This window comes from Aphelocoma coerulescens (genome assembly GCF_041296385.1).
Source record: "Aphelocoma coerulescens isolate FSJ_1873_10779 chromosome W unlocalized genomic scaffold, UR_Acoe_1.0 ChrW_unloc_scaf_1, whole genome shotgun sequence".
Lineage (NCBI taxonomy): Eukaryota > Metazoa > Chordata > Aves > Passeriformes > Corvidae > Aphelocoma > Aphelocoma coerulescens.
Genome location: NW_027184080.1, coordinates 8056962 through 8082776, shown reverse-complemented (window position 1 = coordinate 8082776; position 25815 = coordinate 8056962). Strand labels below are relative to the sequence as shown.

Here is a 25815-nt window from a genome sequence, read left to right as displayed (position 1 = left end):
CCTCAAAAAGGGATCAGAAAGACCCATTTTCCATTGTTTTTACTTTTATGGCTTTGTTACACCCACAAAGATGCCGTTTCAGGTATTTTGCTAAAAACACGGTTCTAGTAGATAAAATACTGAGATTCTCAATCAGCCAACAAAGTGAGATGGAGAGTTATGAAAAACACTGTATCATGAGGCAGCTGATAAAATTACAAGTGGTGGCAACACTTGAACCTAAAGCCACTTCCGTCCCATCACCTTGGGATGAACAAGCCCTGCTGGCCATGAGCTAATCCCTGTGGGCAGCAGGAAGATGAATGCATGCATTAAACACTGAGAAAAAGGAGAAAAATTGGGAAAACTGGCTTCATTAGTATCTGAAACTCATTAGGGGAAGGAAAACTTTGGAAAAGTGTTTGGACTGATTAAAGCTGCCCATATAAAATTTGCTCACCATAATTAAACATGCTCCAATGTCACATCTTTTAGTTAAAATCCCAGTTCATATTCTCAGCCTTATCTTTCTTTCCCACTCTTATTTTTTCATGTTTCCTTTCCTGTACAAATAAATGCCTATTTTTTTACCAGCTCCACAATGACTGGAAAGTAGCTAGGGAAAAAAAGAGGTAATTGTGTTGCTGTTGTTGCTGTTTGTTTGTCTTGTTATATATACATGTGTATATATATATATGTATATATATATGTATATACTAGTAAAGAACTGTTATTCCTTTTGCCATATCTTTGCCTGAAAGCCCTGTAATTTCAAAGTTATAATAATTCAGAGGGAAGGGGGTCACATTTTTCATTCCAAGGGAGGTTCCTGCCTTCCTTGGCAGATACCTGTCCTTTAAACCAGGACAGATCTTGGTGCCCAATTTGGGGCCTGAGGGCATAGAGAGGAAAGAGTGAAAAAGGAATAACAGTTCCTGGGTAACCTATTTTTGTGTGCTGAATATAGAAATCTCGTTAGGCGGTGCCATGTGGTCTAGCCTACCCTGGTTCGGGTGGCACATGGTTGTGGCTATGTTTTTCCTATTTGCAGCTCCTTATCTAAACATGGGTCCTATGACAAAGGCTGCTGTGGCTGTTATCCAGTTTGAACTATGGGTCAAGAAGGTGAGTAATTACTGGATTTTTAACCTCCTCTGGAAGGCGGGGACACAGATACATGGCTATCACACACTAAGTGTATGTTTTTGGGGTTTCATTAATAATGGTACCTATTGTGAGGAAGTAACACTGGGAGAAGTTTTCTCCCAATCCTTCACCCATTTCTTTGGGCCTACCCCAACAGCTTTCGAAGGGTTCAAATTTTCTCTAAATGCTAAAAATATCATACAATGGCTGATGTTGCTGATAGGCCCATTCTATTTAGCATTCAGAGATGAGATTGCCTTGGGTAACCACCCTGACATCTACCCCAGAGACTAGGGAGCATGCCCAGGAGCATGCCACAGGGGCTGGGGATACTGCCCAACAGCCTCACACTGCCCAACACCCCACCTCAGAAATGAACCACCTGGATTGGATGAGGGTATTGGAGGAGATACTCCAGGTGCTGAGGGAATAGTCTTCCCCAGCTGGTAGGAAACCCTCACCCTGCCTCAAAGAGGGAGAGTCTGATGGTGCAGCAGTGGAACCCACAGACATGACAACCATCCAGGTTCCAGCTGAACCACAAGGGCAGCCACAGCCAGCAGCAGTCGCCCTGTGCAGAGGAGAAAGTATAAGGCCAAATCAGTGTGCCCAGCTAATGATGATGAGGCACCAGGTCCCTCACAAGCAGCAGGGGAGCCGGAGCCTGAAATCACCACTGAGTCCCTGTCGTACGACAGTCTCCGTAATCTGTGTAAAGACATTGTGCGATGGGGGCATGAGGCTTATTTGACCTGGTTACTTTGGGTTTGGGACCTGTGGGAGACAGAGGAGTAGAAACTCCTGCAATTAAAGGAGGCTTTGATTTACAACCCTGGAAGAGACTAGGTCTGGCTTAATTGACAGAGATTTGTGGACTTTAAGCAAAAGGATTACAAACTTGTATTCCTATAAGTAAAATTGTACACTGGGTGTTTTGGTGAAGGGTTTTAAAATATAATAGTGTGATTTTATATAGTTTAAGTTAAGAATGTAGATGGTATAAGAGAGACATCTGTGTGTACGTGACATGAGAAGTTATTGGTCAAGACATAGCTGCATTGCAGTGAGAAGTGCCACAGGTGATAGGTCATAAATCTAAAACAAAGTGTCGTTTTAAGTGTCTATTGGATTAGAAAGTTATAAATTATGATGTAACCCTAAATCTTGTGACTAGTCGCCATTACTCGGAGGTGTTGTAAAATCTCACACCTGGACTGATGCGTTTGTTATTTTAAACAATAAATTCGTGTAGTTGCATAGTCCCATCCCTTAAAGTTATTTTCTTCTGACACGTGAAAGCGTGAGAAACGGACAAGTGGTGCCTGGTGTGCGGTGGATTTACAGCGCAGAGGTTGGAGTAGGATGAAGAGGATTCCCCCGGTTGACGCAAGTTACCCGAACCCTGAAATGAAGCTGAAAGGAAGCTTAACAGAGGGTCGCGGGCCGATTTGTCCCAAGCACGCCAGTAGGAAAACTGTCTTCAACGTTGAGTGAAGGCAGGGGCCGGGGAGGTGAAGAGATGGGTGAGAATATTTCAAAAGAACAGAGGGATGTTTATAATAAGTTAGATGCCTTGCTGAAGTTATATTCTGAGCCTCTTCCCAGCAGAGAAGTGAAAGATTTATTGCTTTGGGTTTTCCGTAATTGCCCTGACGTTGACTTTGACCTTCTTACTAAATCAGTTTGGGATGATATTGCAACTAGACTTTACGATCTCGCTTCGAAACGCGATAAGGAGGCGGCTATGTTAATCCCTGCTTGCCGGGTGGTGATAGAATTGTTGAACAGCTCAGTGATTAATGGCGGCTCCGAAATTTTAACTGCGCCACGAGCTCCCTCACAGTTGCCCCCTCCGGCTGCTTGTGATATTGCACCTGAAAGGGGGGGTGGTGAAGAAAAGAGGGGGGAGCCCTCGGAAGTGACGTATGGTGCTAGAGGGCGGGAGGCCCTGGAAATTACATCTCAGGAAATGACATCTTCCTAAGTGATGAAAGCAAAGATGGATGCCCCCATGACAGCTCGGAGGGTTGCCAGTAGCACAGCAGATGTGCAAACTCAGGATGAGTGTTTACCATCAGTGGATGAATCTAATTTAAGCCTTCAAGATATGAATAGGCTTTCCTCTGCTGATAAGCAGAGAGAGATAAATCTAAGGGAAAAGCCTGTTTTAACAAATTGGAATGTTATACATCGGGAGGTATCTAAAGAGGATGATCTTGTCCCAGCTCGTAAATCATTGTTAGCATTGCCGGTGAGGTATGGGAGAGGAGGAGCAAACCCAAGATGGGAAGCCCTGGCACATGATGACATTAAGGATTTAAGGAGAGCTATAAAGGAGAGTGGTTTGGGATCTCCCTACTTTAAGCAGCTGTTAAAAGCAACTTTAGATCATGTGGACTTAACACCTTTTGACTGTAAAATCATTGCCTCCATGCTTTTGACTGATTCACAGTATTTACTGTGGGATTTAAAGTGGCATAGACTTCTTGGAAAACTGATAGAGAATTACGCAGGAGGTCCTAATGCAGCTCTGACACTTGCACAATTGGCAGGAGATCCACCTCATGACAGGCCAGAAGATCAAGCAGATCTGGCAAGGGCGGTCCTTGCTGACCTCAAAGAAGCAGCTAAAAGGGAACTTTTGCAAATTGAGCCTGTGGGTTCTCTACAAGGTGCCTATACACAAATCAAGCAGGGTCCTACCAAGACCTTTTCTTCTTTCATTGATCGGCTGACCCAGGCTTTGGAGAGACAATGTGAGGATGATGTTGCTTTTCCAATTTTATTACAGAATCTTGCTTATGTTAATGCTAATGAGGAGTGTCAGCGAACTATTAGAGCTTTACCAGGGGTACAACCAAGTATTTCAGATATGCTTGAAGCATGTAGTAAAGTTGGTAATGCACAGCATAAGGCTGTTGTCCGAACTGATTCATTAGGAGAAAAACTGGAAAGAGCTATTACCAGCCAAGCGGAGATGATGGACAAAAGGCTTTCTGCTCAAGCTGAGATGTTGGATAAAAGACTTGTAACAGCACTTAACGCTCTTGCTGTAAGCAATTCTCGAGCAATGCCACAAGCTTATACAGCTAAGAGATAAGGGACTTCACCAACCTGGACTTCCTTGGCTTTCTATGATTCCCAGAGATTGGCCTTTAATTGCCTTTGGATGCTGTGACAATTTTTAGTGATGGATCAGGAAAGACATATCAATTGGTGGGAATGTGGCAAGACCCAGAAACTAAAACATGGAAACAGACTATTCAAATAGTAGAGGGTTCGACCCAGGTAGTAGAACTTGCAGCAGTAGTTAGAGCATTTCAGCTTTTCCCAGAGCCTTTTAATTTGATTGCAGATTCTGCTTATGTTGTTAATATAGTTAAGAGAATAGAAGGATCAGTTTTGAAAGATGTTAGCAATAATGCTCTGTGTCGTCATCTTAAATGTCTTTATACACTTGTGCAAAATAGAACTAATCAATATTTTGTCTCCCATATTAGGGCTCATTCTTCACTCCCAGGATTCCTGGGGGAGGGCAACTCCAGGGCTGATAAGTTAACAGTTGCCATAGTGAACACCTTGCCAAATATTTTTGAACAAGCAAAGTTGAGTCATGCCTTTTTTCATCAGAATGCACAAGCTCTTATGAGAATGTTTCGTCTTTCCAGAGATCAGGCTAGAGCAATTGTAAATACCTGCCCAGATTGCCAACTGGTGCAGCCTCCTGTCTCCATGGGAGCAGTAAACCCTCGAGGGCTACAGAGTTTGCAATTGTGGCAAAGGGATATCACTAAATATCCATCCTTTGGAAAATATAAAAATATCCATCTGTCAGTGGATACATTTTCCAATGCAGTTTTTGCATCTGTACACACAGGAGAGACAGCAAATCATGTGTGTCAGCATTTTTTGCAAGCTTTTGCTTCCTTAGGGGTGCCTCAAGAAATAAAAACAGATAATGGTCCTGCTTATACAGCTCAGAAAGTAGCCACATTTTTGATGAATTGGGGTGTTCGCCATACTTTTGGCATTCCTTATTCGCCCACGAGTCAGGCAATTGTAGAAAGGACACATCATTCCTTGAAGCGTATTTTAGATCAGCAAAAGGGAGATCTAGCACAAGCAACACCACAGATGCGATTAAGTAAAGCTTTGTATGTTTATAACTTTTTGAATAGTTCTTCTGCAGAGCCCGATCCTCCAATATTTAGGCATTTCTCTAATAGCACACATGCAAAGTTAAGAGAAAATCCTTTGGTTCTGATTAGATATCCAGAAACAGGACAAATAGAAGGTCCGTTCCCATTAATAACCTGGGGCAAAGGGTTTGCTTGTGTTTCTACAGGTACGGGACCTAGGTGGCTTCCTGCGAAGAATGTGAAACCATATCATGTGCAGAAGGAAGCTGACAATGCTACGAGTAGAGAAGAGAGTACGCAGACGTGAACTTCGCAGAGACTACAGCCCATACCTGCAATCTTTTATTTTATTGTTAAAGCTGTAAATTTTAGGTTTTAGATTGATATAAGAGTGCATAAGCAAATGTGTTGTGAAGATCTTTTGGCAAATAATCCTCATCATTAGATGAAGTGAAAGTAAAATTGGGAAATACAAAAATATTCTTACAAATTAGTTTAGAGATTGAGATTTGAGAAGGAGTCTTTTGCCAAGAGAACTTTCAAGAAACATGAAATTTAATCAAATGTTAAGTTTGTTTTTTGCTTTGTTTGCCTTGTTTGTTTTCGGTGGAGTAGCTTTGCCGGTTGATCAACCTAAGACCAATGTTTGGGTGACTTTAGCTAATGCTTCAGGGTTGGATACTCTATGTCTGTCTACCACAACTCCAGAAAATCCATTTTCAACTTGTCTAGTCAATGTTCCAACAGAGAATTGGCCAATCCCAGAGAAAATTGACAGGGCCTTATGAGGTACCTTTGCAGGATCAGAAGTTTGGGAACACTATATTCCAGTAAATACATGGGAATGGTGGACTCCCTATCTTCCTAAAATCTCTGATGAACCTGAAGAATTGGAAATCCTTGGTTCTGTAAAAGTGAAATTCTGTGTTGAGTTCTATTCTACAAACATGAATCAATCACTGATGAAAGATGTTTCTCCATATCACCCTGTGTATAAGAACCACTCCTTTTGGTGTAATAATACTTTTGTAGTTTCATCTGCACCTAGCTCTATTCCTCTGCAATTACCAAGAGGAATGTTTTTTGTATGTGGAGACAGAGCATGGCCAGCTATCCCTTCAAACATTAAGGGTGGTCCGTGTACTTTGGGAGAGCTTACATTATTTACTCCTAATATGAAGACAATTGCCAACATGAGACACAGACAAAAAAGATCTACTCCTCATCAATATGGACCAGAATGCAGAGATGATTTTACCCCATGGGGCTATGGAAAAAGGCTTGCAACATCTCTTCTTATGCCACCAGTTGCCTCAGTAGTTGAGTTAAAGCAGTTGGATCAGTTGGAATGTTGGCTGAGTAAACAATCTAATGCCACGTCCCTAGCACTAAGTGGCCTTTTAGCAGATGTCAAAAATGTGAGGCATACCACTTTGCAAAATAGAGCAGCCATTGATTTTCTTTTGCTGGCCCATGGACATGGATGCAAAGACTTTGAAGGGATGTGCTCAATGAATCTGTCTGACCACTCAGAGTCTATTCATAAGAGCATGCAACAACTTAAAGAGGGTGTGTCAAAAATAAGAATCGATGATGGAACCACCTGGATAATTTGTTTAGTGGATGGGGTTTAGCGTCGTGGGTAAAGAAGTGTCTTACAACAGGCCTATACATTTTGGCAGTCATAGTAATAGTTCTCATAATGGTGCCTTGTCTGTTTCAATGTGTACAGCAAATGATTGATAAATCCATCAAAGGAGTTTTTTTGGTGCAGAAAGGAGGGGGAGATGTGGGAGACAGAGGAGTAGAAACTCCTGCAATTAAAGGAGGCTTTGATTTACAACCCTGGAAGAGACTAGGTCTGGTATTGGAGAATGGTTAGAGAAGCAGGGACATGGCTCAGTGATAGAATTATTGGATCAATAATCCAACTGCACAAGTAAAAAGGCCTGTGTGAGAAAAATTCTACATGAGACAAATCCCTGTGTGAGAAACCAACCTGGGAACCAGAAGGGAGTTTTTGAGAGGTGCAGCTGTGCTGATAAGATGGACCATCTCTAAGAAGGGAGGAAGATCTTTGATCTCTCAAGACAAAGCATAAACAATAAGAAGCTTGCCAAATGTAGTCTTTTATCTCACCCAATTATGTAGAGGTCAGAATGTGCTTTTATAAGTTTCAACTAATTAAAGAACTGATAAGCGTGTATTCAATACTCTATATAAGTGCCTTTGTATTGCTAATAAACGGAGCTTGCTTATATCAATCGTATCGGTTGCCTGCAATGTGTCTCCTCACCTAAGTCATCGATTCATTTTGCAACAACAAACAGTTCACAGATTCTTTGCAAAAACCCACAAAATTATTTTAAATACAACAACAAGGAAAAAATATATCAATTAGGGACAAATATAAACAGGCAGTTGTCTGGAAATTCACTCCTGATGTATTTAGCTCATGAGCATGGCATGAAGCAGGGCTACAAATAAAATATATACTCACCTTTCTAATTTTTGCTATTCTTTAGTAAAGAATATAATGTGGAAATCAACGCAATAAAATGGAGTTAGGATCGATTAAGAAGGACCTATGGTGGCCAAACTCCAGTCCTTCCTCTGTCATGGTTTAGCATATTTTGGGTTTTTAGTAAAGAGGGCTTTAGCCATGGAAGTGATTCTTTGCAAAGAGGTGCTTACAGCTTCCTTTATGACCCAACAGAACCAATCAACTGGCTAGTTTGAATACTGGCAAATTTTTAAGCCACTTAAGAAGCTTGACACTCCTCTGTGATCCACATTTAAGAACAAACAAACCCCGGGAAAAGGTCTCTTGCTTCTGGCTTTTGGACAGGTAACTGGAGGGCCCACATGGCCCAGCTGAAGATCTCAGCTGCCGCAGCCCCTCAGTGCAGGCTGCCCCCCCCCCCCAGTGCAGCCGAAAATTCATCTGAGCCTGCTGCCTGGCAAAGATCATGTGACCAACATCGAGAGGTGAATTCCAGCTGCAAGGCCCGGATGAGATTAACCCTTTTAGTGCTGTAAGATCCTCCAGAACAGATGAAGCCTGCAGACATCAATCCTCTCCCAAGTCAGAGGAAGAGGAAAGGTGAAGGCACGTGAAGAAAACACCATAGACACACCAAAGTCAGTGAAGAAGGAAGAGCCGAAGCCCAGAGAGAGGAGAAAGAGGAGATGCTTCAAACCTAGAAGCTGAAATTCTGTTGTAAAGCTATGGTGATGAACTATGATACATCAGAGTACCCGTTGTAATTTCATGAAGCATGGGAGGTGGAGAGCTCAAACTGCAATTGTGAGCAAAAGTATCTCTGCTGAAATGAGCAAATGTTGAAGTAGCTGTGATCTGGTGAGAAGCTTGAACAGAGAGAGATGAAAGTGAAGAAGACCCTTCCTCCCAGGGGAGGAGGAGGGCCTCTGTTCCTGGAGCTGAAGATGCTTCCAGAGATAGATGAAGAGAAGCTTTGTTTCTGAACAGCTCAACCTTAAAATGGTACCCCATTAGCTCCAGATTGGACCCTCGAAAACAGTTGTGGGAAAGCTGTAAGTCGAGGGAAGGGACTTTCACATGTGAGCAGAGAACCAACCCGGGCGGCTGTCTCGTTGTGACATTGAAGCCATGAGAGAACTGTTTCTTGTGGAGATGTCTCCATAGCATGAGCAAGAGAGACTCCTCTCCCTAAGTGAACTGAAAAAGATTATTATAGAGGTGTTAAACTGACTGAAAATCTCAAGGGTTGTTTTTTTACATTGTCAGTGGAAGAAAGGAGAAAGGTGGGGGGAGGAGAAGTGTTCTGAAGGTTTAGTCTGACTTTTTTTCTTTCTTTTAGGTCTGTTAATAAACTTCTTTATATTCTTTTAAGCTTTGTGCCTGCTTTGCTTTCTCTTAATTCTTATCTCACAGAAGGTAAATAAGTAAGTAATGGATATTTTTGAACCAAACCACTACACTGTTATGGTGTCCTTGATGATCCTGCTCTCTGCCAAGAAAACATGGTCAGAGAAATCTCTAACTTCACTTGGGCTTTTCTTGCCCCAGCTTCCCACTCACAGGGTTGGGACACACTTCCCTACCTCAAAAGGCAATTATGAGGATGAATATGTCACTGTCAAGTGCTCAGATATTTGCTTACTGAAGAACAGTCTTATCTATCTATGATGAAACAGAGACCATATCCTGCCCCCAGACTTGAGCAGGTACCCTCCACCATCATGCTGCCCTCCAGGACCTCATTTGATGTGACTTGTCTGAACAAGGAGAATGCATATGCTCCATCTTGTCACACACACAGAATCACCAGGTTGGAAGAGACCTCTAAGATCATAGAGTCCAACCCATGCCCTAACTGCTCAACTAAACCATGGCACCGAGTGCCACATCCAATCTTTTTTTAAACACGTCCAGGGATGGTGATCCCACCACCTCCCTGGGCAGACAATTCCAGTACTTCACCACTCTTGCCATGAAAAACTTTTTCCTAATATCCAACCTATATTTCCCTTGGTGCAGCTCAAGACTGTGTCCTCTCATTCTGTCAGTTGCTGCCTGGAGAAAGAGACCAACCTCCACCTCACTACAACCACCTTTCAGGAAGTTGTAGAGAGTGCCCTGTCCATCAGGGCACCATGTGTTTCACCTCATCCATCCAAGCACTGTGTGCTCCACTACTCCATTGAGGCACCAAGAGATACCAGTTGCAAGAGCCACAGTTTGACCTTTGCCTATGATATCTGGGTTGGGAAGGCCCATAACCTGACCACCAAGCCCTGGCACAGGCAGCAGAGCAGGGCTCAGCAGGCAGAACTGCTGGTATTCTGGGAATCATAGCCAAAGTCCATGCCTGTGGTAAGCTGATCATGACTGGATGCCAGACACCCACCAGAGCCATTCTACCGTGCGACCTGGCCTGCCCCGAGGGTATAGGCAGCTCCGCACGCTGCAAGGAGTTGAAACAGTGGAGCAGCACCCCCTTCTCCATTCGCCACTCCACCTAGACCGAAAGCGAGCGAGTAGCAACCAAAAGAATGCCATCCCACCAGAAGAACGCGATAAGCTACAAAAGCAGCTGCTGTGTGAGAACTCAGCCAGCACCGATCTCCAAAGTCAACAACAACAACCAGCTGCCTCATCATTTTAAATTTAAATATTTTGCATTGTTTTACCATTTTTTTCTGTTGTATAAAAATTTTGCCCTTCCCTTTTCAGTTTAATATGAAAGGGGGAGATGTGGTGATCTGTTTACCCACTGCTTTTCTGATCCCATATTGTTCCCCCCCCACCTTCCCTTGCCCCTAGCCCTGGCCACTCCCTCAGGTTCTCCCTATTGGTTCCTGTACCCCAACTCTGCCCATGCACCGTCCCTGAGACCCTGAGAAAAAGCCCTTGCGCCCATATCATGAGGTCTCTCTGCCTCTGGGGATTGCTGGGACAAGATGTAAGATTAAATATCCTCTTAAACCCTCATGGAGAGACCCTTCTCGCCTCCTTCGCTGTCACTGTGTTGTAAAGCTGATAGCTAGCTGGAGCAAAACTGCGGAGCCATCCAAAATGGACTATGGGAGGGCGAAAATGGTTGCACTGCCCTAAGCAGCTCTGCTGAGCTCTCAGGGAAAGCTGCAGCTTGCTAAACTAAACCTAGCACTACAACAATCATGGGCAAAACAGACTCAGCTTGGGGATATTAATTGAATTTATTACCAATCACAATCAGAGCAGGATAATGAGAAGTAAAACAAATCTTAAAAACACTTTCCCTCCACCCCTCCTTCCTTCCCAGGTGTCATAGGTTAGCAAGCATAGTCCTGGAAGGGATGTCCTTGCTAAGGGGTGCTTACAGCTTCCTCTGGGACCTGATAGAACCTATCAGCTGGCCAGTTTGAATATGGACAATTCTTTAAGCCACTTTGAATTTTGACCGCCTCTGTGATCCACACTTAAGAATAGACAAACCCCCCACAGCTCTCTCTCTCTCGTTTGCGGTGCTGGGACAGGTGGCTGAGGGCCCCGTGCGGGGGCCAGCAGGCCCGGCCAGGCCCTGCTCGGGCCAGCCTGGGCCGGGCCACGGCCATCCTGAAGCCATAGGCCTGTTCCATCCGTGGAAACCCCCTACTGCCTTGCCGTGGGCAGCCGGAGCGGCTCGGCTCTCCCCCCTCTCCACTTCGATAAGCCACATTCCAGCTGCAAGGCCGAGGTGAGATGAACCCTTTTATTGCTGTGAAGGGCTGAAAACCTGAGGGAAGAGAGAGAGGAGATGCTTAAAGCTGAAATTCTGTTGTGAAGCTATGATATATCAGAGTATCCCGTTGTAATTTCACGAAGATATAGGGGGTGGAGTGTTCAACTCATAAGCAAAAGCACCTGCGCTGAGATAGGCAGATGCTGATGCGGCTGTAATTTCATGAGAAGTTTGAACAGGGAGAGATGGAAGCAATGAGGACTTTGGCTCCAAATGGGAAAGGAGAAACCTCAATTCCTAGAGATGCTCCCAGAGATAGTCCTAACGATAAAGATGAGGAAGACCCTTTGCTCCCAGGGAAGGAGAAGGGCCTCTGTTTTTTTGTTTCTGAACAGCTCAACCTTAAAATTGTACCCCAAAAAACTTCAAGAGTGGACCCTCTCAAGCAGTTGCAGGAAAAGCTGCATGTCAGGGGAAGGGACTCCTCTTCCTAAATGGACTGAACAATATTTGGAAGTGGGCGGCTGTCTCGTTGTGATACGGTTTTCATAGCATGAGCAAGAAGAGACTTCTCTTTCTAAATGGACTGAACAAGGTTATTATGGAAGTGGTAAACAGACTGAACATCTTAAGGGTTGTCTTTTCACATTGTCAGTGGGAGAAGGGAGGAAGGTGGGGGGAGGAGGAGAGTTCTGAAGGTGTGGTATAATTTTTTTTCCCCCTCTTTTAGGTCTGTTAATAAACTTCTTTATATTCTTTCAAGTTTGGTGCCTGCTTTGCATTTCTCCTAATTCTTATCTCACAGAAGATAAACAGTAATGAGTATTTTGGACCAAACCACTACACAGGCTCTGACTCCTACCCCAGCGGTGCAGGGAGACGGAATGGGGGTTATGGTCAGTCCATCACCTGTGGTTTCTCCTGCTGCTCAGGGAGAGGAGTCCTTCCCCTGCTCCAGCATGGGGTCCCTCCCACCGGAGACAGTCCTCCACAAACTTCTCCAATGTCAGTCCTTCCCATGGGCTGCAGTTCTTCATGAACTGCTCCAACATGGGTCCCTTTCCATGAGGTGCAGTTCTTCAAGAACAGGCTGCTCCAGAGTGGTTCCCCTACAGGGTGACAAGTCCTACCAGAAAACCTGCTCTAGTGTGGGCTCCTCTCTCCACAGGTCTGCAGGTCCCTGCCAAGAGCCTGCTCCAGCATGGGTTTCCCACAGGTTTACAGCCTTCTTTTGGGCATCCACCTGCTCCAGCATGTGTCTCCTCCATGGGCTGAAGGTGGATGTCTGCATCCCCATGGTCTTCCATTGGCTGCAGGGGAACAGCTGCTTCACCATGGTCTTCACCACAGGCTTCAGAGGAATCTCAGCTCTGGTGCCTGGACCATCTCCTCCCTCTCTGTCTCCACTGACCTTCATGTCTGCAGAGTTGGTCCTCTCACATGTTTTCACCCCGCTCTTCTCTGGCCGAAGTTACATTTGCACAATAATTTTTTTTCCTTCTTAAATAAGTTATCACAGAGGCGCTACCATCATCTCTGATTGGCTCATAGCAGGTCCGTCTTGGAGCTGGCTGGCATTGGCTCTGTTGAACATTAGGGAAGGTTCTAGGAGCTTCTCACAGAAGCCACTCCTGTAGCCTTGCGCCTCCCCAGCTACCAAAACCTGGCCATGCAAACCCAATACAATACCCACAGTTGGTTTTCAGCCACCTGAATCAGTTGAACAGCTCTGAAGTACTGGCACTTGTATGACCACAAACCTGAACCCAACCAATTGCATTCATCATTTGCAATCTAATTCATATTGACTTAAAATATTTTGATGCAAACACAGTATACCCATGCCAGTGAAACCACTGAAACAGTGAATCAACATGTGCTGGTTGTCAGTTGCCCCTGTACAGAAGCAAAAGAAATGTACACAAAAGTCACCCCATAAAAAAGCTTCAGCAAAGACAGTCAAGGAGGACAAGGACAGCAAAGAGGATGACGAAGCAGAACAAGAGTGATTTTCAGGGCCATCATCATGGCCATCACAGGAACTGGAAGAGGAGACAGAAGAAACAACCACCACTTGATCCCTATCCCTGAGTGAGCTGTGGGAAATACAAAAATATTTCAGCCATCATCCATGTGAGCGTGTTACCACCTGGCTGCTCTGGTGCTTGGACAACAGAGTCAACAGTGTGGAATTAGAGGGTAAGGAATCCAAGCAGCTGGGATCACTTCCTAAGGAACCAGGCATTGACAAAGCAATGGGAAAAGACACAAGTCTTTAGTCTCTGGAGGCGACTCTTGTCAAGTGTGAGGGCAAGATATCCCTATAGAGATGATATTCCATGTCACTCAGGCAAATGGACTGCAATAGAGAAAGGCATTCAATACCTGAGGCAATTTGCCATGCAAGAAATTATATATATTTTAACTCAGACAATTAACAGCTCCCCATGGATTCAGATGTTGTCTTATGTCAACAACCCATGTGGAAGAAATTTATACAGATTGCACCAACAGTGCATGAAACCCCTTGACTATATTACTTTGGAAAGATGATGCACCACCAACAGTGGGTGGCACGATTTGGCAACTCTGGGAATATGAAGACAGTATTCCTTCCTCTGTCACTGAGGCTGTGGAGAAGCTGTCAGATAAACTGACTCAGGTGTTCCAGAAATTCAGAGAGGATATGTCCTATTCCCTACCTGTATGGGCCCATATTTCAACAATTGGCAGCAGGTGTCCTCTTGCTCGAGAGAGGATATAGAAGGTATGCACCATGGGCTACCCTGTGGTTTTACCTACAGGACCACAGAGAGGACATGAGGAAGTGGAATAGACAACCCACCTCGATCCTAGATGCACGGGTGAGGGAATTGCAGCGAAAATAGCCACAAATGTTTTTTTTCTAGGAAAGTTGCTGCTCCAGTCTCCGGTGGACAGTTTTCCAGGCAGAATGGAAGGTCTGATCATATTACTGACTCTATGGTGAGAAGTTCTAGTCCATTTCTGCAAGATGTTAGCAGGGAACCTTGTGATCAGTATTAGAGGGGCCCTGCCTCCAGCCAGGTGGAGGAGAGGCATTACCCGGTTTACTGGAGTGTATGGATTCAATGGCCTGGCACAGCAGCCCCAGAGGAGTGCAAGGCTTTAATAGACACTGGTGCACATTATACCCTAATGCTATCAAACTATGCAGGGGCAGAATCCATTTGTATTTCTGGAGTGACAGGGGGATCCCAACAGCTGACTATATTGCAGGCTGAAATCAGCCTGAGTGGGAATGAGTGGCACAAACACCCGATTGTGACTGGCCCAGAGGCTCCGTGCATCCTTGGCATAGACTATCTCAGGAGCAGATATTTCAAGGATCCAAAAGGGTATCGGTGGGCTTTCGTTTTAGCTGCCATGGAGATGGAGGACATTGAACAATTGTCTACTATTACTATCCCTGCTCAGCTCTGTGGGGTCCCGCGTGCACCCACCGAAGCACGGGTGGGTTCAGTAATATAGTTGGTAGCAAAGAGTGGAGAAGGTCATTTGCGTGCATTCCGGCAGGAGCATTTATTGCTTCTACACTGTTGAAGGTTGCAGGGGCAAATACGAACATGATCCCAAAACTCACAGTTTTATCCGGGGGCAGGGAAAAGGCAGGACTAGGGAATGGGGACCAATGGGGAAGTTCTGGGGGAGTGACGAGGGGTAGAGGCTGACAGCCAACCGGGGAAGCCAAACTGGGATAGATTAACATAACAGAACAATGCATCCTGGGAGAAGCCTTTTTGGTCACCCTAACATAAATTGGTTCTTGTGGTACTAGGGACTTGTCTTACTGAGAACTCTCTGTCCCTTGTAATGTATGTTCACCGGCCACCACAGTCTACCTTGCCTGGTCTCTCAAACGATCCTTTTGTTGTGGGGTTGCTGAAGGTTGAAGAAAAGCAGGTGCCAATTGCTACCACCAATGCTGCATCGGAGGCAATATTGCACCAACCAAGACTCTGCAATTCCCATCCATGAACTAATTCATCACCTGGAGAGCCAAGGAGTGGTCAGCAGGACCCACTCACCCTTTAACAGCCCCATATGGCCAGTGCAAAATTCTAACAGAGAATGGAGGCTGGCAGTAGACTATTGTGGCCTAAATGAAGTTGCACCACCTCTGAGTGCTGCCGTACCAGACATGTTGGAACTTCAATATGAACTGAAGCCAAAGGCAGCAAAGTGGTGCCATGATTGATATCACTAATGTGTTTTTCTCAATCCCTTTGGCAGCAGAGTGCAGACCACAGACCACAGTTTGGTTTTACTTGGAGGGGTGTCCAGTACACCTGGAATCAACTGCCCCAGGGGTGTAAACACTGCCTGACCATCTGCAATGGACTGATCCAGACTGCACTGGAACAGGGTGGAGCTCCACAATGTCTCCAATACATTCATGATATCATTATGTGGGGCAATACAGGAGAAGCTTTTGAGAAAGAGAAGAAAATAAAATGAATCCTTCTAAAAGCCTGGTTTGCCATAAAACAAAATAAGGTAAAAGGACATGCACAGGAGATCCAGTTTTTAGGAATAAAATGTCAGGATGGACATCACCAGATCCCAATGGAGGTTATTAATAAAATAACAGCCATGTCCCCAACAATTAACAAGAAAAGCACAAGCTTTTTTAGGTGTTGTGGGATTTTGGAGAATGCACATTCCAAATTACAGTCTGACTGTCAGCCCTCTCTATCAAGTTGCCCAGAAGAAGAATGATTTCCAATGGGGTCCTGAGCAATGACAAGCCTTTGAACAAACCAAGCAGGAGATAGTTCATGCAATAGCCCTTGGACCAGTCTGAACAGGCCAAGATGTAAAAAACGTGCTCTATACTGCAGCTGGGGGGAATGGCCCTGCCTGGAGCCTCTGGCAGAAAGTGCCAGGGGAGACTCAAGATTGACCTCTAGGTTTTTGGAGTAGGGGATACAGAGGATCTGAAGCCCCCTATACTCCAATCAAAAAGGAGATACTGGCAGCTTATGAAGGTGTTTGAGCCACTTTGGAGGTGGTTGGTACTGAAGTACAGCTCCTTCTGGCACCCCAGTTACCCATGTTGGATTGGATGTTCAAAGGGAGGATCTCCTCTATACATCATGCAACTGATGCTACATGGAGTAAATGGGTTGCACTGATCACACAACAAGCTTGGATAGGAAACCCCAGTCATACAGGAATCTTAGAAGTGATCGTGGACTGGCCAGAAGGCAAAGATTTTGGAATGTCACCAGAGAAGGAGATAACACATGCTGAAGAGGCTCCGCTATATAATAAATTACCAGAAAGTGAAGCAATATGCCTTGTTTACTGATGGATCCTCCTGTCTTGTGGAAAAGCATTGGAGATGGAAAGCAGCTGTACGGAGTCTCCTATGACAAGTCACAGAAACCACTGAAGGAGAAGGTGAATTGAGTCATTTTGCAAAGGTGAACGCTATCCAGTTGTGTTACTGTGGGGATTCTGTAACACGATGTATCAAACAAGGAGGCCTGTGGAAAAGAAATATATATGGACCGATTCTTGATAGATGTTTCAGAGATGTTTATTTCTCCAGTCGCATGGCTGAGGATCTGCCAAGGAACTGTTACAGTCACAGGACCTGAGGGTCCTTCCCACGCAGGGGAACACAAAACAACCAATGGGGAATGAGGTTGACCAGGGGCTAAGGAAACCCCGTGTCTCCCCCCCAGGGCCCCTCTCCCAGGACCCCACGGCAGGGGCAAAGGGACCCCGACACAATTGGCCTTAGTCATTGCTGAACAAGAGAAATGGCCAATACTTTATACTGACTCTTGGATGGTGGCAAATGCCCTGTGGGGGTGGTTGCAGCAATAGAAGCAGAATAACTGGCAGCATAGGGGTAAACCCATCTGGGCTACTGCATTGTGGCAAGATATTGCTGCCAGGGTGGAGAACTTGGTTGTGAAGGCGCGTCACCTAGATGCTCATGTACCCAAGAGCCGGGCCACTGAAAACATTGGAACAACTATCAGGTGAATCAGGCTGCTAGGATTGAAGTGGCTCAGGTGGATTTGGATTAGCAACACAAGGGTGAATTATTTCTAGCTCAGTGGACCCATGACGCCTTGGGCCATCAAGGAAGAGATGCAACATATAGGTGGGCTCGTTATAGAGGGTTGGACTTAACCATAGACACTGTTGCACAGGTTATCAATGAATGTGAAACGTGCTGCAATCAAGCAGGCCAAGCAGGTAAAGCCTCTGTGGAATGGGGGACAATGGCTGAAATATAAGTATGGGGAGGCCTGGCAGATTGATTATATCACACTCCCTCAAACCTGTGATGGCAAGTGCCATATGCTTATGATGGTGGAAGCAACCCAGATGGCTGGAATCAAATCCTGTGCCCCATGCCACTGCCCAGAAAACTATCTTGGGCCTTGAAAAGCAAGTCCTATGGTCACATGGTACTCCAGAAAGAATTGAATCAGATAATGTAACTCATTTACAAAACAACCTCATAGACGCAGCAAAGAACATGGCATTGAGTGGGTATATCACATTCCCTATCATGCACCAGCCTCTGGAATGATCAAATGATGTAATGGACTGTTAAAGACTACACTGAGAGCAATGGGTGGTGGGACCTTCAAACACTGGGATACACATTTAGCAACCACCATTTAGCAGCCATCTTGTTAGTCAACAGCAGAGGATCTGCCAACTGGGCTGGCCCTGCCCAGTCAAAATTTTTACATATTGTAGAAGGTGATAAAGTTCCTGTAGTGCACACTAAAAACATGCTAGAGAAAACAGTCTGGGTTATTCCTGCCTCAGGCAAAGGCAAACTCATCCGTGGGATTACTTTTGTTTAAGGAACCAGGTGCACTTGGTGGGTAATGTGAGAGGATAGGGAAGTCCAGGCTGTGCCTCAAGGACATTTGATTTTGGGTGAGAACAGCCAATGAGTTAAATTGTATTATGTTAATAACTGTCCAACACTGTGTATTGCCACTTTTATGGCAGCTGCTTGCATATCACCTCACTGAGCACCTCATGGCATCGATCTTAACTGCAAATGGTCTGGGTATCTGAGCCTGACTTTCCTCTGATTGTCGCACTCTCACCAATGAATAATGAACTATGATAAAACTGAACAAGCGCAGCAGTACTGGAATCGGAACTGCCTCAAATGTGCAACATGCAACAATCCAACACCTCACACCATCTTTCCTGCTTGAAAGACTGTTACCAAGGAGGAAGGCCAAAGTCACAGACTAAATGAATTCAGCAAATTTTTTTTTTTTGGTGGACATTTTATGAACATTTGCAGAGGTGTTCCATAGACTAAGGGAATGATGTCTGTATGTATATTTATCAAAACAGATAAATAGGGAAGGTGATGGAATATTGGGGAGTGTGAAACATGGCATGACATAAATGGTATGGAATAACAGGTGGATATTGTCCTGGTTTCAGCTGATATAGAGTCAATTTCTTCTCAGTAGCTGCTACAGTTCTTTGTTTTGGATTCAGAGTGAGAATGGTGTCGATAACACACTGATGTTCAAGTTTTTTACTAAGTCGTGTTTATCCTAAGTCAAGGAATTTTTTTTCTTGTCTCATGCTCTGCCAGTGAAGAGGTTCATTAAAGAAACTGGGAGGGAGCATAGCTGGGACAGGTGACCCAAACTGACCAAAGGGACATTCCACATCATAGAACATTGTAGATACAAAAATGCTGCTAGCGAGGATTTTCTTGTTATTTTCTAAGTCCGTGAGAGACTTTTCTGTCTCACAGAAGAGGTAGCAGGGAATGTAAACAACCAAGCCACCTGCAACCTTGAAAAGTCTTGTTTATGGTATAGTAGAAAAATATTTTGACAATGGATGTTTTAGGATTTTAGCCAATCACCCCCAAGGGGTGGCTGGTCCTTTGTCCAATTAGACTATGAAGAAAAAAGTCTATAAAAGAGTTTGTAAAATAATTAAATAAAGGAATCTTGCTGCACAATTCCTGCCTGCTGGATCTTCTCCTCCTCCTCGTCCCTATGGCTGCGGGACACGGTGCTATACCGTAGGAACCAGGCCTGCGGTAATAGAACATCATGCCCAGTGTATAGACTGGGGGGAGTTACCTGGAAGGGCAGCTGACCTGGGTTTGGGAAGGATGGTCTGGCATCAGTCAGTGGGTGGAGAGCAATTGAATTGTGCATCACTTGTTTTTTCCATTTTTATTATCATTATTATTATAATTTACCATTATTACTGTATTTTGCTTTATTTTCAATTATTAAACTGTTCTTATCTCAACATACAAATTTTACTTTGATTCTTCTCCCCATTCCACCAGGAGGTGGGGCTCAGAGAAAGGAGGGGTTGAGCAAGCAGCTGCATGGTGCCTAATTTTCAGCTGGGCTTAAAACTATGACATCCCATTAAATTAGTACTCCCACAATGGAATTATTATTGATTTAACTATTCATAGCCACTTGTCCCTGCTGTAGGCATCTGCTCAACTCCCACCATGGGCACCATCCCATTCCTCTCTAATGGATTCCCACATGGTTCAAACCAGCTGATGAATGTTGACAAAGGAGTTGGAAAAGGAGTGTGAAGCAGACAACACAGTAGGTGAGCCAAGACGCACATGCTTCTCAGTTTAACCTCTAATTATGCCCCGGAAGCTGGGGCTGTTTGTGAGGAAAACTTCCCTTTGCTCTCCAGCAGGTTTCCCCCATATTGCCCAGGCAATGAAAGCAGCAGTTCCTGCTGCAAAGCAGACAGAGTCTGCTTGATTTCCTAAGAGAGCAGGCTGCATGCCAGAATCTGCCTGGCCTGTCATAATACTCAACCTCGGTTGCGAAAGGCTTTTCGCTTTTGTTTCTGGTTTGTTTTCTAGCAGCTTTGCAGATTGAGGAACTATATCAGGTTCCTCTTCTTCCAAATGTCTGTGTCCTGCTGAGAAATGGAGCACTGGGCAAGGTCCTCTGTGAGGCCTGTGTGCCTGGGTGGGCTCTGGGCACTAAATATTTTCATAAGCAACCCAAAATAAACTGTAGGGTCTGCTCCTGAAAGTGCTGCATGTGGTGGGGGAGATGCAGTGCTTTGCAAGGTGGCTCTTGAGCACAACTGCCTTCCATGGCATGCTACTGGGACCAGTCCCCCCGGCGTCCGTGGTCCCAAAACCTGCTCTTTACATCTTTGCAGAGGTAAGCATCATAAGCCCCATGTGGTGGGCATGCAATGGTGGTTGAAGGAGCAAAGAAGCTCCAAAACTGCAGCTGTGCTTCATCATGGAGAGAACCAGCTTTGTCCTCCTGGACAGCAATGGATGCATGTGTGTGGGGTACAGACCACCAGGAGCAAACCAGGGAGCTAAGCTGATGGAATTCACATACCTATGAATATTTGGGTTTATTATCTGCTTTCTGCGATCCTCTGGGCTGCTGAGAAGCTAAAGTGCTTACTTGGTATTCTCAGGGGTGCCCACACCACGAAGGGGACTGGAGAACCTGCCCCACCATCCCTTATCAGCAAACCACACAGGTTAATTGTATTTCTTCAGCAATTCTCCCTGGGAGATGGAGTTGGAGCAGCCCAATGCATACATTACCCTTTCCAGCTGCAATGACATTTCTCCTGCAAGACACAATACTAATTATTGTGTATGATATCACTTGCCAAATGACATATAAGCAACCCTTGCCACAAACTACCTCTTAGCATGCAGTGTTTTCTGATGCTTTGGTGATGACTCCAGCATGAAGGCACAGAAACCTTGAAAATATCCACCTAGAGCAATGGAGAGGTTGGGATGGGACCCAGAGAAAGTTGGACTGATTGCAGCTCATGCTTCACTTGCCCTAGCTCACCAACAGGCATCACAAGTTCATCTGTCTAGCTGGCAACACAAATGGACATCCAAACAGCCTTGGACATGAAGCTCCAGCTTCACTTTCACTTGGAAGTGCAGGAGACATGGTGCTTCCCAGTCCTGTTTTTAACCAGAGGGGCCCTTGGGAAGGGCCGTGGTGGACTTTGTTCTCAACAAGAAGGATCTGTTTCAGCTCTGCAGTCAGGATTATCACAGACACCCCCTTACAAGGGGGATTATAAGAAAGATGGGGACAGACTTTTAGTAGGGCCTGTAGCAATAGGACAAGGGGTCAGGGCTTTCAGTTAAAGAGGAGAGATTCAGACTAGTATCTTGGAGATGGTTTATATCCCATATCCATTTTTGGGTTTGTTTTTGTTTTGTGTCTGGAATGGTCACCGCCTCCCCTGGCTCTGGGAGTATAGCGATGGGTGAGAGGCAGCCCTGGATCCTGTGAGGGTTGGGGGCCAGGGTCTGCTTCCTTCTGGTGGGGCAATTGTCTCAGAGGCCACACAGCGCAATGCCTCTGACTGGAGATCCTGCTGCCCTGTGTTTTTTGCCTTTTTCTTTTTTCTTTTTTCTTTTTTCTTTTTTCTTTTTTCTTTTTTCTTTTTTCCCTCTTGTTTTTTTTTTCTTTTCTTCTGCACTGTGACTAGGGCTGGCCAGCTTGCTTCTCTGCTCCTGTGCCATTTGGGAGCCCAGGGCTGGTGCATGTTGTGCCAGGACCTGGGAGCACTCTGTCCCCTGCTGGGCTACTGCCTCACCAGGGAGCCAAGCAAAGAAGCAATCCCTGCCGAGTCCCCTCTGTTATTCTGACACTGCTTCAGGGGTTTTTGCTACACTTTAGCCCAACACTGGGACCCCCCGCTGCTTCTGCCACCGCTTGGGGCTTAGTACTATACTTTCGCTGCCCCTGGGGGTCTGTTCACCTCTGCTGTGCCAGCCTGCTGCTCCAAGGTTCCTGCTACAGTCCATTTCATGACCCAGAGGGGCACTGATACCGGCTGCCCCCCATGAGTTTGCAGAGGAAGCACCTTTTCTATCTCTTCCACCAGCTGAGCCACCATTAACCACATGGAGAGGTGTCAGAGCCCACACCACAGCGCTCCCTGCAGCTGCGGGGGAATCATTGCACCTGCCCTTCCTGGCTGGGAGCCACCAGCACCCCTTCTGGCTGTGGTCATTACATCAACAGGGAAAGTGCTTGACAGCTGAGAGAAGGCTGTTGTTGGGTCTCTGGTTTTTTCTGTTTGTTGTTGCTGCTGTTGTTGTTTGTTTGCCTTGTTATATGTATATATATTGTAGTAAAGAACTGTTATTCATTTTCCCATATCTTTGCCTGCTAGCCCTGTAATTTCAAAGTTCTAATAATTTGGAGGGAAGGAGGCCATATTTTCCATTCTAAGGGACATTTCCGCCTTCCTTGGTAAACACCAGTCTTTCAAACCAAAACAAGATATTAAGAAGAAATTCTTTACAATGAGAGTAGTAAAACACTGGCACAGGTTGCCCAGAGAGGTGGTAGATGCCCCATCCCTGGAAACATTCAAGGTCAGGTTGGACGGGGCCCTGAGAAACCTGGTCTAGTTGACGATGTCCCTGTTCATTGCAGGGGAGTTGGACTAGATGGCCTTTCAAGGTCCCTTCCAACCCTGTATTGGTTTTCTATGGCCTAGTTTTTGATAGCAGAGGAGCGCCACAAAAGTGGCTTCTGTGAGAAGCTGCTGGAAGCTTCCACCATGTCTGGCAGAGCCAATTAGAGAAGTTGGTAACACCTCTGTGATGACATATTTAAGAAGAAAATCAATACAGACAGGCGCAGTTTTGCTGGTGGGAGGGACTCACAGCATAGCAGAAGAAAGACTCTTCTCCCTGAGTGAACTGAAAAAGATCTCAGGTGGCAAATGGACGAAAACCCCCACACCCTGTCTCCCTGCGCTATCGGTGAGAAGGGCTGGGGGGAAAAAAGGTGTTTAAAAGGCTTATTTTACTTCTCATTATCATCCTCTGACTCTGTTAATAATAAATTTACTTTATACCTTTAAATTTGAACCTGTTTTGCCCTTAAAGTATTTTTCTCCCAATCCTCATCTCAACTCATGAGCCCTTCATTAAAATTTTTTTTCCCTCTCCTCTGCCCAGCTGAGAGCAAGAGAGGGTGAGCAAATGGCTTTCGTGGAGGCCTGGAATTTGGCCAATGTCAAACCACAACAAACCCAAACCATTCTATGGTTCTATGATCATCCCCTACAACCAGCAGTGCTTTTAAGGTGCAGGGTGTGCTGTCCTGCTGACACGACTCTGCAGGCACTCTTGGTGATCTAATGGACCACAGTTGGGGAACTCCTGCCCCCAAAACCTTCTGGAAGCCCTGCAGTCTGCTAGATGGGTCCTCCTGGGAGCACAAGCCAGTTCTGCTGCGCTTCACAGGCTTTCTGCAGACAGACATCAATAGCAACTTTCTGCTTTTCCAGCAGCCCCTAAGAAAACTATTGTTGCAAATCTCTAAGGAAGATGCCTGAGATAAGATCCATGGGACCGCTTGGCTACTCTGCATGGGGAGAGTCATACATTTCTCTGAGCTACAAACAATTGCTACAACTCTATTTTTTCTTATTGTCACAATGCACAGGGTGGTAAAAACAGCCAAGACTGGGGAAAAATGCAAAGTGCAAACAAGGGTGTGGGGAGCGAGTAATTACAAAACACTCCACCAGCAAAGCCACTTCCAGGATTTCTACAATCCAGTATCATCAGAAATATCAATTCCTTGACCCAGGACATCAGAAGGTCAGCACCCACCAAGAATCTGTGCCAGTGCCACCCTCTCTAAAGGGGTATCAAGTCCCTCTTTGGGAGCAAGAGAAGACAGGTTAGACCTTTCCCTAGAGAAGAAACAAGTGAGCACATGGAAACAGAAGGCCTTTAGAAGTCCACAGGCATAAGTGGCATCTTCTCTGCTCACTCAAACACAAAGTTTTGGGGAAAACCTTTCTCTTATGGAGCTGCCTGTGCTGATCCCTGCACAAGGCACAGGCTCTGTTGAGCTCCAAAAACCCAACTGAGCTGGGAGAAGCAGACTATGTTAGGCTGCATCCACTAGCAATGGTACTTTGCATGTCCTTCTGTTCATGCCTCTCTGTGGATCTGGTAAAGTGTTCAAGCGCACTGAAGATGCACAAGGTGCCACAAACCCATGCATCTCATAGAGGGGTCCTTCTTCCCAGGTCCCTGACTAGGGTGGCATGGTCTCAGCCCAGGTAAGAACATGCGAACAGCAACTCACACTGCTGCCAGCAAGAGGCCACCAGCATGGGACACTACTGGTCCCACAAGGAGCTGCCCAAATGAGGTAGCACAGAAGGGAGGGAGCTCTGGGCTGGAGCTGCTTGCACCAGCACAGATGCTTCAAGAGCTATGGACATAGCAGGCACTTTCCTTAATGTATTTTGGACAACTTGAAGGAGCTTGGTGGCACCTACTCCCTTTATGGTTATGTTCTGCTCTCAGCTGAGAAGACTTCTATACTCCTATTACCCAACCAGGACTCCCTGGGAGGATGGTAAGAAGAGAGTAGTTTGCTCATTGCATCAAGTAAGCCAAAATGTTGGTTATCCTCCTTGTCAGGTTCCTGAGGAACTCAGAGATACTTAACAGCAAATTGAATTAAGGCCAGAGGAACAAAATCCTGTACCCAGTCATGGGAAACTCCTCCTAGTCCTTCCCAGTGTAGACAAGAGAAACCATGAAACATGGCTCTTTCTCTCCAAATCTGGAATAGAGAAGGGATTCCTGTGAAGATTGAAACCATTAAGAGGCAATTACTGGAGACAATTATGAAGAAAATCTGGTCATTCATCAACCCAGATACTGCAATCCAACAGTAGCCTAGTGGTTACATATCCCCTGGCTGTAGATGTACCTTCAGGACCTGAAGGTGTGTGAGACAGATGAACAGAGCCACCCAGTGCACGCACAGGGAGACTGAGCCACTCAGATGGCTGGCTTCATCCTGTTTGCCCAAAGACATAATAACCCTGGGAGAGGAGGATGTAATCTCATTCCAAGGGTCCTGGGGAAACACAAAACATAGAGAGAAACAGTGGTAAGATGATTGCCCTTGATTGCAATGGGCTCCACTCTGGCTCAACCGAGGGTCTTTGCTTTCGTGGCTCTTTGGAGGGACAGAGTGCATGGCAGCAGACACAAATAATTGTGTTTACATCCCATTGAAAGGGTTTTTGGGAACTAACAATGCCTGATACAGAGGGTGAAGCCACAAACAAAGCCACGAGAGGAGGAGAGACCATCCTGTGAGATGGTATCTAGCTTCATTTCTTTATCTGCCCTAATTGCTTCCTCTGCCTTTCCATGGGTCCCACAGAAACAAGGGTGACATTTCCCCTCCCCTATTTAAAATATGCCATTATGGTTTTAATGCTGAGACTAAACAAGTCCCATAGCTTTCCAAGAATATATGTTCCTG

The 25815-nt window shown here is 45.4% G+C and overlaps 1 protein-coding gene across 6 annotated transcripts in view; it reads right to left on the bottom strand.

Annotated features, from left to right (window-relative positions):
- LOC138102788 (CBP80/20-dependent translation initiation factor-like) overlaps nucleotides 1-25815 on the bottom strand; it is a 498226-nt gene that overhangs the window by 13673 nt on the left and 458738 nt on the right. Inside the window, exon 11 of one of the 6 annotated variants that reach the window (XM_069000544.1) lies at nucleotides 11434-11506. The exons of the other annotated variants lie outside the window; for them this stretch is intronic. Coding sequence (XP_068856645.1) covers nucleotides 11483-11506 — 24 coding nt within the window. The 3' untranslated portion in view covers nucleotides 11434-11482. Of the gene's footprint in view, nucleotides 1-11433; nucleotides 11507-25815 lie in introns of those variants that run through there. 6 annotated transcript variants of the gene reach the window in all.